The 18,785-nt window shown below is 50.9% G+C and overlaps 1 protein-coding gene across 1 annotated transcript in view; it reads right to left on the minus strand.

Annotated features, from left to right (window-relative positions):
* CNGB1 (cyclic nucleotide gated channel subunit beta 1) overlaps positions 1 to 18,785 on the minus strand; it is a gene marked incomplete at its 3' end in the record, with an annotated part of 70,440 nt that overhangs the window by 14,864 nt on the left and 36,791 nt on the right. Inside the window, exons 20-29 of the mRNA XM_036832325.1 lie at positions 17,411 to 17,518; positions 14,776 to 14,933; positions 13,204 to 13,359; positions 11,849 to 12,057; positions 10,765 to 10,815; positions 10,423 to 10,509; positions 8,466 to 8,530; positions 7,495 to 7,617; positions 1,615 to 1,756; positions 678 to 837 (exon numbers count right to left, since the gene is read on the minus strand). Coding sequence (XP_036688220.1) covers positions 678 to 837; positions 1,615 to 1,756; positions 7,495 to 7,617; positions 8,466 to 8,530; positions 10,423 to 10,509; positions 10,765 to 10,815; positions 11,849 to 12,057; positions 13,204 to 13,359; positions 14,776 to 14,933; positions 17,411 to 17,518 — 1,259 coding nt within the window. The remainder of the gene's footprint in view (positions 1 to 677; positions 838 to 1,614; positions 1,757 to 7,494; positions 7,618 to 8,465; positions 8,531 to 10,422; positions 10,510 to 10,764; positions 10,816 to 11,848; positions 12,058 to 13,203; positions 13,360 to 14,775; positions 14,934 to 17,410; positions 17,519 to 18,785) is intronic.

Consider the following 18,785-nt stretch of genomic DNA (forward strand, 5'->3'; position numbering starts at 1 on the left):
TAAAGTCAATTAACATGTAATTAACCTATTCAAATTTCACTAAGGATTCCATTTAGAATCTGTGAAAACTTCACTACATTTGGAAACAGTTTACAGGTAAGATTCTCCTACTTTGCAAGAATGACTGAGCACACCTCATCATTGACAAGAAAGCAGAAAGAGCAGTGAATGAAAATGCATTGTTTTAGCCAATTTCAGAAGCAAAGTATAACATCAAAAAATTTTAAAAATATATTGTAATAAACTCTAATGGAAAATAATCTGAAAAAGAATTTTTAAAAATTTACAAAATATGTATTATATGTATGGATGTGTATGAAGAGGAAGAGAGGAGAGAGAAACAGAGACAGAGTCTTCCTTCCCTCCTGGTTCCAACTGTACTTCCATCTTCAAATGGAGATGCATTTCAAGGTGGGGGACGGCATTCGGAAGACAAGCCCTTCAAGTCTTCAGGGGTCTCCTGATGGCTTAACTTGGGCACCGCCCAAGGCCTCCCCAGGCCACTCTCACTTAAATGTCGGGGCCAAGAGAGGCCCCCATGCTCGGGCCCTCAGGGACACGGGATGAGGCCACGGTCCAGGAAGGCAGGGCACCGGGTCGGGCGGGGGGGGGGGGGGGGGAGCTGGTGACAGCTGGGTTGGGGCGGGGAGGGGCGTGGGGAGGGGGCGTGGTCTTACCCAGCATGCCTTGGGAGTGCCAGGTGTACTCATACCAGGTCTTGACCCGGTTCTGCACGGACCTGGGGATCTTGTAGAAGTTCATGTACTTCACGGTGCTGTCCATACAGTTGCGGTAGTAGGTCTTTCCCGCCGTAGCGGCCCCCACCACGTCTCTCATCTGGGGGTAAGGAGGGTGGTCAGGGGAGCCGCTGGGTCAGAGCGGGGCCGGGCTCTGGGGACGTGTGTTGTGGGCACATGTACTTAACACAGGCCAGGGGTACGTGCCTGCGGGGCTGGGGGGAGATCAGGAGGGAGGGAATCCCATGTCCACACACAGGTTTTCCGACGATGCTGGACGTGGAGGAGCGAGGCTGCGGGCCCGCTCCCTGGCCTCAGGTCTCTGGGGCCACACAAGGAGGGAAGGCCTCCCTGGGCTGGGCTGGTTCTGGTACAACGTGGCCCCTTGGTGCCAGAGGTCACTTTGACACCATGTGCCAGCCTCCCGCCCCCTGAGGAAATATGAACCAGGGGTGCTGCTGCTTGGAGCAGAGCCCCTCAAAGGTAACTCTGAGGGTCCCTGGTGGTTGCCTCAGGCACTGACTACAGTTATGAGCCGCACCCCCAGCACATTAGAATCCTCCGGGGGCTTCTCTCCAAGGGAACAGCCCGAATCCTCAGCCCCTGCAGAAAGCCACTCAGCCCAGCTCCCCAGCTCTCCCAAAGGACTGACATTTCAAATGGGAAGCAACCTCAGAGAGGAACTGGGGCCTACACCTCCATCACCACCCCTTCACTCAGCGGGTCCCAGAGCTCCAGGCTCCTAACTCTCGGCCCAGTGCTGTTTCCTGGGCTTAGTCTGAAAGGAACGGGCACAGATGGTGATGCTTCTGGCAGCAGCAAGAGGGCAAAGGGCCCTGCAGGCAGGTGGTTTGGAACAGACTAGTGACCCAGCTACCTGTCCGATCATCACGGAGAAAGCGAAGACACCTGTGAAATAGTTCAGACCCTGGAAGGCAATTTCAAAGAGCGTCTTGGGGTCGGGCAGGCCGCCGATGGTGATGAGGGTCTTCACAGCCCAGTAGTAACAGCGAATGTAACTAGGGAGAGAAGAGGAAGGGAACCTCGGTCATCACAGGCCCCGCCCTGTCGATCCTGGGCAGCCTGGCTTGGATACGTGTACACTGTACAAAAGAGAAAAAGCTTTACAGCTCATAAGTGCAAACAAACAAAACAAAATCGAAAAAAAAAAGGAAAAAGAAAAAACCCTCTCCCAACTTCAGAGCCCTCTGCCGCTTGTAGAGCATGTTCACAGGTGCTGTGTGGTTTTGTTGTGGCTCTGACCCGACCCTGCAGAGACATGTTGTCATCCCCATTTACAGATGTGGAAACTGAGGCTTCCGGAGATTGCTTAGAAGACTTGGCAGGAGGATAAACCAGGGTTTTCCGGCTCCTGATGCCTCGGATCCCTCAGTTTCCCTCAATATGTTTTCAATGTCCACAGTCTTTCCTTTGCTATCCCATCATGAGGTTCAAGCACAAGCTCAAAAGTGGAAGATATCTGGAGGATCCCCTTTTCTGACCCTCCCCCTTGCCTGTCCACTAACCAGATAGTGAAATTGAGGGCCGCAGAGGGAAAGGGAACACCCATGGTCACCAGCTGGCAAGTTCCAGAGCTCAGACTGGAAACCAGATGTCATCTGCTTCTCTGAGCTAGCACCCACCATCAGTAAGCCTTGACACAAGCTCATGGGTCATCGGAAAGGGAGGTATGGGTGATGGGGCCCTACTGTGTGGTAAAAGGCATAGGAAATGCCCTCACTTGTCTAATTATCACAAAGCAGTGAGAGTCCCTCCCTTTTTTTTCTTTTTTTGAGTTTTAAAGTTCTTCATGTTTGTTTATAATTACAAGTGTACATTACTCCAACAGAGCAGCCCCATTGCTATGTTCTAATTCTTAGCCATTAAGTCCTACAAAAATAAACCCAAGCTTTTACAATATCTTAAACAATACAGAACTAAAATCTTTATAGCTATTTAAAGGGATTTAGTTACCAAGGTGCTTATGTTCATACCTTCAGACCGTGCCCTCCCAGGGGTCAGCAAGGCTGAGGTCAGCAGGGCCTAAACCCAGGGCAGGCTTTCCCGTGCTTCCTGTCCTCCCACCAGGGCACAGGAATTGCCCAGGGCCTGCCCTGGCTCCAGTGTCCTTATACACCCATGTTTCCAGGGTCCCTGCTCTACTGGGAAATGGAGAACATCATCCAGCTGGCCAATCATCTGGTCCAGGAATGACCCCACATTTGTCCTCCCCTGGGCTCTGTTCACCAGCTATATATGCAGCACCATGCTTAGAGCATGGGCTCTGGAGCTGGACCGCCTGGGCTCAAACCCAGCTCTGCCACTTTCTAGCTGCATAACCTGGACAAGTTACTCATCTAGCCAAGCCTCAGTGTCCTTCCCCTGAAAGGGACATGGCAATAGAGCATCCTTCACAGGGCGATCATGAAGGTGACATGAGGTGCAAAAGAGCACCTGGCACACGGTGGGCTCTCAGTAAATGTCAGCTATCAGAGCCTTCACTGTCACTGGTGCCGGCAGTGGGGAACAATAGACTCACCTATGTCCTCAAGAAGTTCACTGTCTAGTGGGGACAGGCAAGTCAATGTGCAATGAGCACTGGGCGGTGGGGAAGCAGAGGTTGCTGGGGAGTTGGGGCAGTGGGGGGCTCTACCTCTGAATAGCTGCGAGGCCTGGGGCAGGGCTCTGGGCCTCCTGACCCCCTCATTACCACCTGGTGCAAGAAAAATCTCAGAATCATGAGACAGGCCTGCCCTGTCAATCCCCATCATACCAGTCCTGGCCACCAGAGGGCGTGCTAAGCAGCCTTTAGGAGGACTGAGCTGGGCGCTGCCTGGGCACTGCCTGCGCTCTGGGTGCCACTGGGCCACCAATAGAAGATGAGTGATATCCACACAGCTCCTGCTTTCCCCTAAACCCTTACTGGCTGGAGAGGTCAGCCACTGGCATGGATGGCACATCTTAGGGGCTTCCCAAGTCTTCCATGCCACTGGGTCTGTGGGGACCCCTGCATGCTGCCCCAGACCCGGCCAAAGCACAGCAGGATGAAGAAACCAAATATTAATATATAGGAACTTAGGTCCTTATGCTCCCTGGCCTATAGCAGGTACTCAAGAAATGGTCACTATTTTGAAAGTTATTATTATGGATGATGTTGGATTTCTAGAGGAATTCTCCTTCACTACTTGTGCTTTTGCATATCCTGGGGTTCCCTACAGGATTCCATTCGGAAAAGGGTAATGCCGCCAGAAAAGTGTGCCCCTCCACTGCGGAGCAGCGAGAACTCCCCAGGGCCCTGCAGAGGGACGTCCCAGATGGTTGGCCCTGTCCTCCCCTGCCCTGCCTGCCATTCCTCCCAGGCCTACCCGTGATGGGTGCCAGGCCCAGCTCCAGGACGTGGGTTCTTAGCCTGTTAGGACACAAACCCCTTTGAAAAGCTAACAAAAGTTATTAGGAAGCTTCTCCTTAGAAAAGCCAGCATGCTCCCAAAATTTAGTTCCAATTTCAAGGGGTGGTTGTGACCCCCTTAAATCTCTGGACCCCAGGTTAGGAGCCCTTTCCTGGTGTGCCGGCTTCCCCATAAGAATGGCCATAGCTAGGAAGTGAGGTCACTGACTCCTGTCCAGGCACAGGCTGGACATGTTACATACTTTAGTTTATTTATTCCTCACGAGAAATCTGAGTGTAATCCTACCCCCATTTTATAGATGAGAAAATTGAGTCTCAGAAAGGGTAAGGGCCTTACCCAAGGCCACAGAGCAAGATTTAATGAATAGCTTCTGTTCTTCCCTTTGCACAGAATGTCTTCGAGTCCTCCCTCTGCCCCCTTGTGAGGGGATGAATGAATGAATGAATGAATGAGTGAATGAATGGTCTAGTCATGGGCTCAGGAGCAGGGCTGTGGGTGGGTTCAGCCGCGGGGAAGAGGGAGCGGGGCCAGTGGTGATGTAGGCATGCTGGGCCCTTAGCCCCATCCCCGACCCACTCCACCCCAGAACAGATGGCAGGATTCCCCCCCCACCCGCCTGCCTGGTTGCCCTGGACCCTGTGACTCTCTAGGTGAGCTCCCCTCAGGCCACAGGCCCGTCGCAGAGGGCGACAGCTGTGGCCACTGGGGCCAAGGTTGGGGCATCTGTACTGAGAAGGGACTTTCTGGACCAACAATCACTCTACAGAGAAGCCACCTTGGACACAAGTGGCCTGTTCTAGCGCCAACTGGAAACAAGCACGTGGAGGAGGTGAAAGTGTTGACAGCTGGACTGAGAGCATTTTGTGTCACTAGTGGGCACAGCCCAGGGCGAGGCAGGGCCTGCCTGAGGGGACTCACTGACCCCCTGGGCCTGAACTCCTCCTCCGCCTCTTTGTCACCACAGCTGACCGAGTGCCGGCTACGGCCTGGCACGGGACCAGTGACTCAGATGCACCTAATCCTCACAGTTACCTCTTCAAGGTGTGGAGCTCCTATTATCAGCCCCATTGGGCAGATCAGGAAACTGAGGCTCAGAGAAACGAAGTGACCTGCCCATTGCTAGCAGGTGGCAGCGCCAGGAGTGACCTCCGGATTCCTGTTGCTAAAGCCTGTGCTCTGAATCTCCAGGCTCATCCCTGACCTTGACCCTAAGTGCTTCTGTCTCCTTCCCACTCTGCCTTCCATCCTCCTTATCACACAAACCCTCTCTTGACCTTTTTTTTGCCCTCACGGACAGGTCCCTAACCGCTAACCAGTTCATCTGTCTGCTTCCTGCCTGTCCTCCCCATCCATCCTCCCATCAGCCACCATTGGCAAAATCATCTTTCTGGGATCCCCCCGGGTCCTGTCATTCTCCTGCTTAAAAGGCTTTGAAAGGCAAGTGGTGAGAGTGTAAATGCAGCTTTCAATAACCAACCAAGCCTCAGAAATGAGGTGGCATACGGGAACTCTCTGTACTTTCCAATCCACTTTTCTGTAAACCTAAAACTGCTCTAAAAAAATAGTCTATTAATAAAAATAAGAATAATTTTTTTAAACACTTCATAAAATGTTCATACCCTTGGCCCTGCCATCCCTCTGTAGGAATTTATTATGAGGAAACTGTCAGACCAGAAGACAAAGATTCCTAAACACAGACACTCTCTGCAGCATCACATGTCATCATGAAAAAACTCGAGATAACTTAAGTAGCCAATGACAAGGAAATGGCTAAATAATTGGTGGTATCTCTGTGTGGTGGGGCATTGGTATCATGGTTTTAAAAAATTTACTGATGGGAAAATATGCACAATATTATGTTATTCTATTTCTTTGTTGGTGACAATTCTTTTCACATTTTCACATTTCTAAAATAAGGATTATCTTATTATCCATGTATACGTTTAGTGTAATATTTCCTTTTTTTCCCAAAAAGCTATATTGACTCAATAATGTATCATAATTAACTGCATCTTAGACTCAAAGAAATGGAGTATGTTCCTGATCTTTCTTTTATAATCAGAGTATATATATGTATATGAGCAGTAAAAAAGAGACTTTTGCTGGTTTTGCCTAGGGCAGCTCTATCCAATAAAAATATGATGTGATCCACATATGTAATTTAAAATTTTGAGCAACCACATTTTTGAAAAGTAAAAAAATTAATTTCAATAATGTATTTCAGTTAACCCAAAATATCAAAATTAATATCATATGCACATGTAACCAATATTTTAAAAATTAGTAATAAGAGACTAATCCAAAACCTGTGTGTTCTCTACAGCTGCAGCGTATCTCAGTGGCCCTTGCACTTCAAGTACTGAACTCCGCAGCCCCTGGCAGCCAGTGGCTTCGGGATTGGCTCAGGTGGGAGGCTGCTCGGCAACCCGGCCCCGCCTCCCTCTCTGGATCCTTCCACACACCCTGCCCCCACCAGCGACAGAGGACCGCTGGCTCCTTGACTCCACTATTTCGCAACGCCACACCTTTCTTCCTGCTGTTCCCTCCCCCCGGGATTCTCTGCCCCTTCCCTGCACCTACCCAGGCCGAGCTCAAACTTAACCTTTCAGAACTGACCGTCCCACGCCCCCCTCCCCCCACCCAGGGCACCGGGCAGATGGTACCACAGTTAAGACTCTGTCGTCATGCTGTCTGGGTTCAAATCCCAGCTCTCTGTGTGACCTGGGGAAGTCACTTCACGTCTGTTACCTCATCTGTAAAATGGGGATGCTGATGGTTCCTGCCTTGTGTGATTGTTGGGAGGATTAAGTGAGATACTATGTGAAGTGCTTAGAACAGGGCTGGTCTGTATAAGCCTTCTCCAATGCTTGCTATTATTATTATTACTATCAGTGTCGCCATCATCAACATTTGAGCATGGACCTCTATGTGTGGCAGCTCTCTGGACTGGCAAGTAGACTTCCCCTTGTTCGCCAGCTCCTCCACGGCTAGCAATGCCCAGGGAGCATGTTAAGCTGTATTCCCTGGCCTTCTTCCCGTACAGCCGTGCCCGCAGGGTGGAGGAGTGGACACGCACGTGCTGTGAATTGGCCAACTCAGTAGACTTTGGGATGCTGAAAGGATCTTTCTAGCAGGTCTTGTTCATGTCTGCCCCCTTTTGCCTGGCACGTGGCAGGTGCTCAGAAAATGTTAGATTAGTGAGGACGTGGAGACTTGGCCCTTGAACCTTATCATGACAATGATTCTTTGGGAGCAAGGTGGCCTCGGCAACATGGCGGCAGTGGGACTCCTTTCTGGGAGTCTTGGTACCGTGAATTATTAAGACACAGGAGGAAGACTGCGGCTCACCTGTTTCCCACGCCATCGTAAACCCAGTGAGTGGAGCCAAGGCCCTCATGGGCTGAAGCCCAGTAATACAGACATGAGTTCACATGTAAAGTGTAGAGCAGGTAGGCTGTGGTCCTGATAACCCTGCAAAAGAAGGAAAGGCATGAACACAGTAGCAGAAAGGGCGGCAATGACATATCACCCCAGGGGTCAGAACTGCAGGGAACAAGCTAGTCTTCACCTTTCCCAGAGCCCACCTCAGAGACCTCCCTGTCGGAGCTGCACAGCCCTGCCCAGCTGTCTGGTGCGATGGACACTTGACCGATGGGAACCAGTGGCTGGACTGGGCCAACTGGCTGCTCTATTGAGACTGTGCTGGTTACGAATGGTGATACTTGAACAGAAAGTTCTCAAGACCGGGGGCTGGAATAGGCACAGAGCTACATGTGCAGACAATTCCAGGGAAGTGGAGGAGCTGAGTGGGGGATGCATCGGGGCGGGGGGCAAAGAAGGGACAGATGCATACAGAGAAGCGCTGCCCCATGAGAGATGGGGAGAGGAGCCCTGTCCCCGAGCGTGGCCTGGCGGGTCCTGGGTCCCAAGCTTGGACATCTGCAAGATGGCCCACTGTGTCCATACAGCCACTACCCCCGTGTTTGAGCGGTTAGGGGGGTCAGTTTCCTGAGCTGAGACTAAATTGAGGCCCAGCTCCCTGGAAATGCAGGGGAGCCGTGCACGTCAACCTACATGAGCCCTCCTCACAATTGGGGGAAACGGGACATTCCTGGTTCTCTAAAAAACAAACATCCCTTCGCAGAAGGGCCAGGAAGAGGCCTGGCTTCCGGTGAGTGGCAGTGGCGAGGGGGCCTGGGGGCCAGGGGAGCCCGAAAGGGGAAGTGATGGGGGTAGAGAATGCCTTGCTCCGTTCTTGCTGCAAATGTCCTGGGGCATGTGTGTGCGTGCATGTGTGTGTGTGTGTATAGGGGTCTCACCTGTAAATGTAGGCTTTGCTGAGGACGGATTCCAGGCGGTCGTTAAACTCGAAGAAGGCCACGTACTGGGAGAAAGAGCAAGGCATCAGGGGCGGCCCGCTGCCCTCACCTCCCGGACCATTCCCCACAGCTGCCAAGACTGAGGGTTCTTTCTGCAGACCCCCGGTGGGAGGGGGTTGGAGAGTGAACATTCAAAATCAGTGGTCCTTAGCCCTTTGAGGCCCCTCTTCCTTGGAAATTACATATAATCATGTTGTCACAGTTTGTATATAACTTCAGGGGACTCCTAGACCTTCCAAATCCTATCATGAAACTTTTAAGGTACATGCATCCCAGGTTAAGGACCCTGTTTTCAAGGTTTACTTATAAAGACAACAATTATATAAAGAAACAGCCGCTCGCTGATCTCCTCGAAAAGCTTATTTATAATAATAAAGTGTAAGATAACTGCCCATTACTGAGCCCCTTGTATGACCGCACTTTATACACTTTACCTTAGCACTTATTTACATATATTATCCTTCTCCTTTTACGGAGAGGAAACTGGCACTCAGGGGAGTTCAGGAACTTGCCCAAAACACACAGCTGGTAAGTGACAGAGCCAGGGTTCAAAGCCAGATCACACTCAAAACTGCAAGCTCTTTCCACAGTGTTACACTTGCCTCTAGATCTCTGCACACATGTTGTTTGACCTTTGAAAATAACACTGATGAAGATTCCCTGTGGGCCATGCTAGCTATCACCCAGGTGTTCATTCTAATTCCCATCTGGAGTTTGCATTGGATGAAGGACCACGGACTTGGATCCTCACCGTGGACCCAAAGAGTTGCATCCTCTGAGTCCTGCTAGATGTTAGGTGCTTGAGTTATGTTCACTACTACCACGGGGACCAAGATATGGATCCAGCCTCTGTATTTGGGGTAAAACTTGGGCTGTGGATCTAACCCTCCTCACTCTGATGTATGGCTGTAAAGCAACCTCTGCCGCCCCTGGAAGGCTGGCATGTGTCAAATAAGACTGGTGCCACTTCCAGTTTCCCTCTTCCTCTGGGCAGCCAGGAAGCTCAGAAGCAGCTTTCATGCTCAATTCCAGATATGTTTGCTTTTCATCGAGGTACTTGCATTCTTCCAGCTTTTCTCTGCCCTATTTCTCCAAGTTATTAAGGTTATTGCGTTTGCCTCTTTTGTAAATTCCCTCATTACCATTTTGGGGAAGAAGCATCAGGTATTATGTAAGGAGAAAGATGAATTTACTTGGTCTGCCAGAAAAATCCATTTGTGGGATACTGAGTGCTCTGACTAGCTGTCCACTCTGGTCATATTAAAGGATGTTGCCAGGTCTCCACTCTACACTGTGTCACCCTCACTGAGATATTGGCTCTGCCCCGGTGACAGGAGGAATGGTTGTAGTGACACTGTAATGACAACAACTAATGATGAAACAGGTGTCGGGCTGCATGTTCAAATCCATCCTGGGCACTTCCTGGCTCCTGTGACCTTGGGCAAGTCACCCAAGCTTTCCAAGCCTCTGTTTCTCCATCTTTTAGATGAAGACTATCATAAAGCACAAGTCTCTCTGTTGAATCTCTATAGTAACTGAAAGCATAGACAGTGGAAACAGGCTGCCTGGGTTCAAATCCAGACTCTACTCCTTCCTACCTGTGTGACCTTGGGCAAGTTACTTAACCTCTCTGTGCCTCAGGTATCTCATTTGTGAAATTCTGTTACTAACAACACTCATCTCATGCTGTTGAGGAGTAGGCACTTGTAAAGCCTCCAGAACAATATCTAACACACAGCACAACTAAGAAGCACTAACAATTGTAAGGAATTTCCCATCTCCCCTCGGGGCCACCCTTCCCAGATGCCTCCTGCTCCCCAGTGCTGCTCAGGCCAGACATTAAGATGCCACTGCAGGTGCAGAGCACGGAGGAGCTGAAGGCCTTGGATGGTCTTACCTTCAAACAGCGGGGCAAGCGCAGGAGGGGATTCACACCGAATTTCAAGTAGAGAAAGTCCAAGGGCAAGAGGCAGAGCATGTCCATCTGAAATCCCAGCAGGACACCACAGTGCATAAAACAGTATATAACTCCCAGGGTTGTGGGATGGGGTGAGGGGCAGGGGTCTCCACCTTCAATGGAAAGGTGAGGTCAGAATGCCCCTGGAGGGGCTACAATTAGGGCAGGAGGCATCCTACCAACGAGCTCCAGCCCGTGCTGGTCCTGGCGGGAACCACGTCACATTGGCCCCAAAGCGCCCAGAGACCCCAGAGACCACCTCCCAAGATCCCTGGCACACACCTTAAAGCGCTGAGATTTCAGATAATTGTTGCGCATCTCCTTTTTGTCTGTCTGGAATAAAATGGAATACTGACTGTGAAATGGTCTGAGAGCTTAATCCCTGACCCCATGGGAGCAGCAATGGAAATCCCCGTACAACCTCCACCTTCCTATTGAAGTAACAGCCCCATGGATGTGTAGCAGAATGGACCAGCAGAGCTTCGATGAAAGCCTCACAGTCTACAGATAGGGAGGTCGAGCTCCCGGGGGTGGCATGGTGGGTGAGGGGGGAGGCTGTCCAAGGTCACTCAGCTCAATTCCGACTTCTTGGATGGAAAGCAGGGACATTGAGCTTATTCTCTCTTACCTGGACCATTTGCAACCTTATTCACTGAGGAGCTGGCCACTGCTCTGATCAGACCAGGAAAGAGGTTGCTCAGGGAATTCTTTTTCCTCTGAATTGTTTTAGAGGCTCAAACTCAACTTGCCTGCACACAGTGGAGCAGGCTCTGCCAGCATGGGATTTTGAAAAGTGACATGCACAGGGAGATGGGAACTCTGCCAAGTCACAATCAGGACTTAGGTTTTCTCCCTAATAAGTGCACCAGAGCACAGGGTCCCAAACTGGTCTGAGTAGTGTTGCAGGAAATGTTGATTGTCAGCAGATACCTGTGCTGAGCATTCTGCATACATCACCTCCATAGATCCTCACAGCAATGGTATGAGGTGGGAGCGATTACTATCCCCATTTTACAGATGAGGAAACTGAGGCTCCAAGAGGTGATACAGTTGTCCTGGTTGAGCCAAGATTTGAACCAGGTCTGCCTGTTCTAAAGGCCATTCTCTAGGCCACTTCTTCATCTCTCATTCCATCAGGTGGTCCAGGAACCATTTCACCCATGAGCGAGACTTGATGTATGTAATTTGAATGTACCAAAGATGTGTGAAACAAGCAATGGTGCTGTTGAATAAGCATGGGTGGATGTCCTGAGATTTCCTTGTTCATTTAGCTTCTGGTCCATCCCAGCATCAGGGGTCAGCCCCACGAATGCTCTGGCTGCAGGGTCTGCTCCCAGCCATCACCCCCCACCTGTCTGTGACTCACAATGACGTCCCCGCCTCTGACAAACTGCAGACGCAGCTGGAACACGGTGATGTCCAGGAGGTAGATGAGGTCACACAGGTAATCCATCAGCAGCCAGAGGTGGATGTTGTCCGGCATCTGGTAGGGGAAGGCCCAGCGCACGGGAATCAGCCAGCAGTTCCAGTTCCAGGCCAGCACCACGAAGGACAGCCACAGGATGTACATCAGGCCTGCGGGGGTGGGAGGGGCAGGAATATGCTAGAACGTCAGCCAGAGAAGGGCTCCTCGCCATGGGATGAGGGTGGGGCTTTCTTTTTCCCACTTGTCTGTCTGCACTTTCCTACAAGCACTATATGCGGCCCTTCCGTAATTTGGGGGCGGGGCATGTAAAACTATCTTTGATATAAAAATAAACCACGGCAAGGCCCTAACAAATTGAGTACTCTGAGTAGGGGATATGGGATATGGAGTCACTATTAGTTAATAGACAGCTAACCAGGAAACACTTTTGCTCTCATTCCTGTTGAAATTTTTCCAAAAATGTATTTCCTGCCTTTGTAAATACACAATAGTAAATAATGCATAGAAGATGGACAGATGGATACACAGAAGGACAAGTGCATGGATGGATGGATACTGTAGGTCACCTGGGCATTTTATCATTTATTTATTTATTTACTTATTTTTGTTTTTAATTTTTTTGGCCACGCTGGGCAGCTTGCGGGATCTTAGTTCCCCGACCAGGGATCAAACCCATGCCCCCTGTGGTAGAAGCGCAGAGTCCTAACCACTGGACCACCAGGGAATTCCCCCCACCTGGGCATTTTAAAGGACCAATGGACACCAGGGTTGAAGTCCTGCCCCCCAAATGACTTCTTGTGTGTCCTTAGGAAAGTCCCTCTCTGGCACCTGTTCTGTCCTCCTCAGAGAAGTCATAAGGAGAAGTCAGATAAAAGAGGCAGGGAGATCCTTTGTAAACTGTAAAGTGCTGTGCACATATGAAGCGTTGTTACTCCTGAAGAATACAAAATGGGCTAAAAGGCAAGTGAGAGGGACTTCACTTTAGATGTTGGAAGAACTTTTCCCCTTTTCTGCTCAGAGCAGCAGCTCTGGGAAGGAGCCAGGAAAAGCAGAGTAGAAAAAAGACTTGGCCAAGAGTCAGGAGTCCTGAGTCTGCCACGGACTAGTTGTGTCTTTAGGCCAGTTAACTTCTCTGTACCTTAGTTTGCTTGTCTGTTAAGATAGGTATGATCTTATGTTCCTAGTTCAGGGACTTTGTTAGTTTGGGGCCCACGCTTGCACTGCCCCCACCCCCTCCCATTCTCCTGCCCTCTCATGTGACATGTGGCAACACCCACCGCCTTCCCAGGACTCACTGGTCAGCGGGTCGATGCTCTGGGGAAACTGGTACTTCTTCCAGGGGCGGCGTTTGAACTTGCAGCAGAGCATTTCACAATAGTGTTCCTCCTCCACCTGCCCCGCTTCAGCTGGCTTCACATCCAGGGCCGGCTCTGGGGCTTTCTTGGCTGGGGCTATGGGATGACACTGTGACCCTCTGAACCAGCCCTGAGGCTCGGGTAGAGGATGCAAAGAGAAGGCTCGCAGGACTTCCCTGGTGGCGCAGTGGTTAAGAATCCACCTGCCAGTGCAGGGGACACGGGTTCAAGCCCTGATCTGGGAAGATCCCACACACCTACTGAAGCCCGTGCGCCACAACTACTGGAACCCATGCACCTGGAGCCCGTGCTTCACAACAAGAGAAGTCACCGTAGTGAGAAGCCTGCGCACCGCAACGGAGGGTAGCCCCCGCTTGCCACAACTAGAGAAAGCCCGCACGCAGCAACAAAGACCCAACGCAACCAAACATTCATTAATTAATTAACTAATTAATTATTTTTTTAAAAAAGAGAGAAGGCTCCCAACTGCAGACTCTGGAACTGAAGCTGAGGGGACCCTGGCACCATCCCACAACCTGCTACAAGCTCTGTGTGCTCTCCTGCAGCAAACCACACAGATCCTCTTTAACAGCAACCTGGGCACCTGCTCTGAAGCTCTTACAGCTACCAGTCTGGGACTGCTTCTCCGGAACTGCCTAAAATGAGGTGTTTCTGGGCAAGTTGGATGTTTCAGTTGAGTGTGTGCTTGTGTGTCTGTGCTTGGACCCCTTGGTTTCTCTGGAGGGCTAGGGGCATTGGTACCCAGAACTTCCACCACCCAGGGCCAGAAATCAGGAAAACATTGTTCTAGGTTTTTCAGAGCAGAAATCTCAGCTGTCTCACCTCTAAAACAAGACACCAAATGGGATCACAGTTTTCCTGTGCATCTATGGTGATGTTGTTGGTGACCTAGAGATTGGCTCTTACAGGTTTAATATGGCTATGTTTCCAGCTTTAGGAGTGTGAAGTCAGGCTCTGCTAGGTCCGCTGTTGGCACCATGAGTTCTAAGGCACAACCCTCCTTTTGAAAAGACCTAGAAAACCTCCCTGGCGAGAGAGCATGGTTCTTATCTCCTCCTGGCACTTTGAAAGCAGGAAACTTTCAGGTAACCCCATAAGAATATTGCAATGGAGGCCTCTGAAAAATAAGACTGTGTAGTTCCAGAGTGGGTTATGGACACCATCTAAGTGCAAGACCATGAGATACATCCCAGGGTGGACCACCTGCCCTCCAGTGGGAAAGGGGCAGAGGGTCAACAAGGCAACTTGCCCTGTGGGAGGGAGAGCCAAGTACAACTGGATCACTGGTCAGAACTTTGACATTCTTTCCTCCCCTGGACATGTAGCTAAACCTGTACATAAAGGACCTCAAGTTCCAGAGAATGGAGATCTGGGCTTCTCTCAAGCACCCCAACCGTTTCCTTGGGTTCACCCTCCCCAAGAATTGACAGGGGCCTTAAGGGGCCCCACCCCACCCCTGGTCAGGTGGCCCAGCCCCAGCTCTGGACTCACAGGGCTTGGGGCTCTCTTCATCAGAGGTGACATCAGGGTCGATGAGCTTCTCCTTCACCTTCTCCGTCCGCTCCTTGAAAAGCTTCACCAGCTCCTGGAGCCGGTCGTTGATGAGGGTGCCCGTCTGGCTGGCTGTGGAGGCTGCGCGGTCCTGGTCACTGAGGGAACACCACCCAGAGCTGAGCGGGCTGCGTGGGGAGGGACCCCTGCGCCCCCGGGCAAGAGCTGAATCTGTATCCCACCTGGCCTCAGGGGGTAAATCCTGCCCCAGTATCCTTCTGACATCAAAACATCAAACCCACCTTGATATCTCCTGGGAGGAAATTCAGTCTGGGAGTAACACCCGGGTGCCCAGCTTTCAGAAAATGTACCACGTATGCTCTGATTCAGATGGGCAATTCCAAAAAAACTTGGATTATACTTGTGATTTAGGGGGAAACTCTGGAACTCAGTTCAGGGCTGTTAGTCTCAGCTTGGGGTTCACATGAGATACAGGACAGATCAGAGAGGGGACAGGGGCTACTTTTTTAGGCTTAGGAAATAGATGATGGAAAAAACAGTGCAGGGAATTCCCTGGCGGTCTGGTGGTTAGGATTCTGCGCTCTCACTGCCGAGGGCCCAGGTTCGATCCCTGGTTGGGGAACTAAGATCCTAGAAGCTGCACAGCGCAGCCAAAATAAATAAATAAATAAATAAATAAATAAATAAATAAATAAATAAATAAATAAATAAATAAATAAATATTAAAAACAGTGCAGATACATTACATATTCTTTTAATTTATAGGAATTTAAACTGCATGAACTTGCAGCAAGGGAGACACAGACACAGACAGACAGAGAGAATGAATGAGAGTCTTCCACTCAGTGTGGGTCAAGAGCCCCGGGTGAGTTGAGACGGGCGGCCGTGTGAACCAGCCTATGTTCTTTTTTTTTTTTTTTTTTTTTTAATTTATTTTTGGCTGCGTTGGGTCTTCCTTGCTGCGTGCGTGCTTTCTCTAGTTGCGGCGAGCGGGGGCTACTCTTCCTTGTGGTGCGCAGGCTTCTCGTTGTGGTGGCTTCTCTTGTTGCGGAGCACGGGCTCTAGGCACACGGGCTTCAGTAGTTGTGGCTTGCAGGCTCTAGAGCGCAGGCTCAGTAGTTGTGGCGCACGGGCTTCGTTGCTCCGCGGCATGTGGGATCTTCCCGGACCAGGGCTTGAACCCGTGTCCCCTGCACTGGCAGGCGGATTCTTAACCACTGAGCCACCAGGGAAGCCCCAGCCTGTGTTCTATGTTCTCCTCTGAGTGGCCTGTGATCCTCTTGCTGAGCTGAGGGTAACACTAATGTTTACAGATCTACTGGTTTTTTTCATACATTGAGGCACTGAAACTCAAGCCAGCTACTCTTCTTGTGCTCAGCTGAGGGAGCTAGCTGGAGAAAAGCAGCGGGGGGGTCATAATGAGAGATGGCACTGGGGGGCGGAGGAGACACGAGCTGCTCACCCACACCCACTCCCTCCTGCAGGGAGTAGTCACCACGCAGCCAGGGACTACGTTGCCCAGGTGTGGCCGTGCGAGCTCTCACGGGTGGACATGCTAGTGCAATTCCGGGCCTCCCTGTGGAAGAGCGGCCTGGCACTCTCCCTTTCCAGTGGTGACCAGCAGGATCTTGAAAGCCACACAAAGGTGGCAGAGCCACCGTTGGCTGGGGCCCTAAATGACTGCAAGGAGCAGAGCCTTCCACTGACCTGAAACACACCACTGGTGACACAACTATGACATATGAGACGTCTTGTTCCTTAAGCCACTGAATCATTGAGGTCTATTTGTTATAGCATCTTAACCTACTGAGGTAATACATGGGGTTCCGTGCTGACCACCTTAAGAGTTTTCAAAGGTAATTTTTATTATTATACCTGATTTCTGGCTTATTTTCTGATATTAAACCCTACCCCTACCCCTACCCTACTGCATGAGATGTGACTCCACTGTATGCTAAAATGGATCACTGGACAATACGTGAGGTTTGGGTTTCTTCCTGATTCTTTTGCTTTTCTGAACTTTCCACAATACTGTTAAGCATAAACTCCATAAAATTATGCACAGAAAAAAAGACTGGAATGAAAGTATATTGTCTCCTAAGGTCACTCCAGAAGCTGTGGCTGGAGAGGAGGTGAGGATCCCAGGCCAGAGCCCAGGGCTGGGGTATTCACTGTCACCAGCCTACGTAGACCCTTCAGGAAAACACCTCCCACTGGCCCAGCCCTTGTGACACTTCGATGTCAGAGACACAGGTCCCGATGCCCTTGTAGTGGCCTCTAAACATTGTTCCACAGACCAGTTGCATCAGAATCACCTGGGGAGCTTATAAAGCTGTGGATTCCCCAGGGCCCACTCTCTGTAGTTCTGGGCACAGCTGGGCCCAGAGCTTGAGCCCATTCTGCAGACCAGATTTTTCAGAATCTCTGGGCTGGTCGGAAGCAGCCTGGGCAGGAGACCCGGCCCTCTCTTACTGCTGGGAAGCCACTGGCACAGTCTGCCTTGGGGTGGAAGGTTCTAAAAACATCCATTCTCCCCCCAACTCACCTCCCTTTGCTTGCCCATCCCCACCCAGACTTCTGATTCCCTGAGACCCCAGAGGTGGCCCCCACTTACTCAGTGCCCTGCAGGCTGGTGGGGTCCGACCAAGCGACCACGGGGGATACGGCCGGTGACAGCATCTTGAGCTCTTCAGCCTCATCATCTTGGGAGCACAGCCTCTTCCTGCAAGAGCACAGACATGGAAGGGAGGGGCCTTCAGGGAGGCAGGGGCCGCGAGGGGATGAACCAACTTTGAGCCCTGCAGATCACCCAGAGTGAGTCCTGGCGGGGAGGTGGGGACAGAGGATGGTGCTGCCAAAGGGTCCTCGCTTGCCTGCAGGGAAACAAAAAAGGAGAAGAGGGGACACATCCAACCTCTGGATCTCAGTCTCTGCATCCATTCAATGGCCTAGCATAAAAGTAACAGCACTGACTTGGGATCGGGCAAACCCGAATTTGCACCCCAGCCCTGCTTCTTCCCAGTGTGTGACCTTGGCAAGTTACTCAAACCCTCTGAGCTGCCTCAGTTTTCCCCCTCTATAAAATGGGACTAAATCTATCCAATTCAATGAGGTGCTTATCACTCAGTTGGGTCTCAGTTTAAACATCCTTCTCCCTTCCACCTCCCAGTCTGAGGGCACTGCCCTCCCCAGTCCACCCCGTCCCCTTCTCCATCACACCACCCTTCCAGCTACTGAGAAGGTGTGAGGGCTCACATTCCATCTTATTAACTCTCCTGGAAGCTCAGCTTCTCTCCCTTTGCAGATGTGCCCCTGGCTGGAAAAGTTGACACCCATGGGCCATGAAGTCTGTTTTCCAGCTCATGGTGTGACCTGGGGAAAGCCCATCCCCTCCTGGAGTTCCCGCTTCCCTGTCTGAAGAATGAAGACTAAATTATGCCCAGGTCCCCATCATTCAGTTCAAGTCTGCCACAGAGTGCTGCATTTGGAATCACTGGTGTCTCAGCTGCTGGTGTCTAGATTTGAATCCACTTGGTACTCTTCCCATACTCAACCACCGTGACTCAGGATTCCACCATTAGGGCTTGTAAAAGGATACAGTCAGAGGGATGTGCAGCATTTGCTTTATTCCAGAAGGCTCTGAAACCACCCTATTACCTTCTGCCAACTCACCTAGAATGGCAAACCTCATGGGTTCACCTCTTTTACACTCTAATTAAGAGGATGCCTGCAAACAAGAAGACTGGGGCAAAAATCTCACAACTGGGAGTTAAACTCAGGCCTCCTGCTCCCAGCTCAGTGCCCTCTCCGGGCCTGGAGAGAATCCAGAGTGTGGAACTAAATCAGCAGCTATGCTCCTCCAGCACCGCCCGGTGCCTGGCCCTGTGCTGAGCGCCTCACATACAGTAGCTTGCAGAATTTTCATAATCCTAGTAGACAGGGGTTGTTTGGGATTCACTCCAAACCACAGCCTTGCACTGTGAGAAGGG

This window comes from Balaenoptera musculus, chromosome 19 (assembly GCF_009873245.2).
Source record: "Balaenoptera musculus isolate JJ_BM4_2016_0621 chromosome 19, mBalMus1.pri.v3, whole genome shotgun sequence".
Classification (NCBI taxonomy): Eukaryota; Metazoa; Chordata; class Mammalia; order Artiodactyla; family Balaenopteridae; genus Balaenoptera; species Balaenoptera musculus.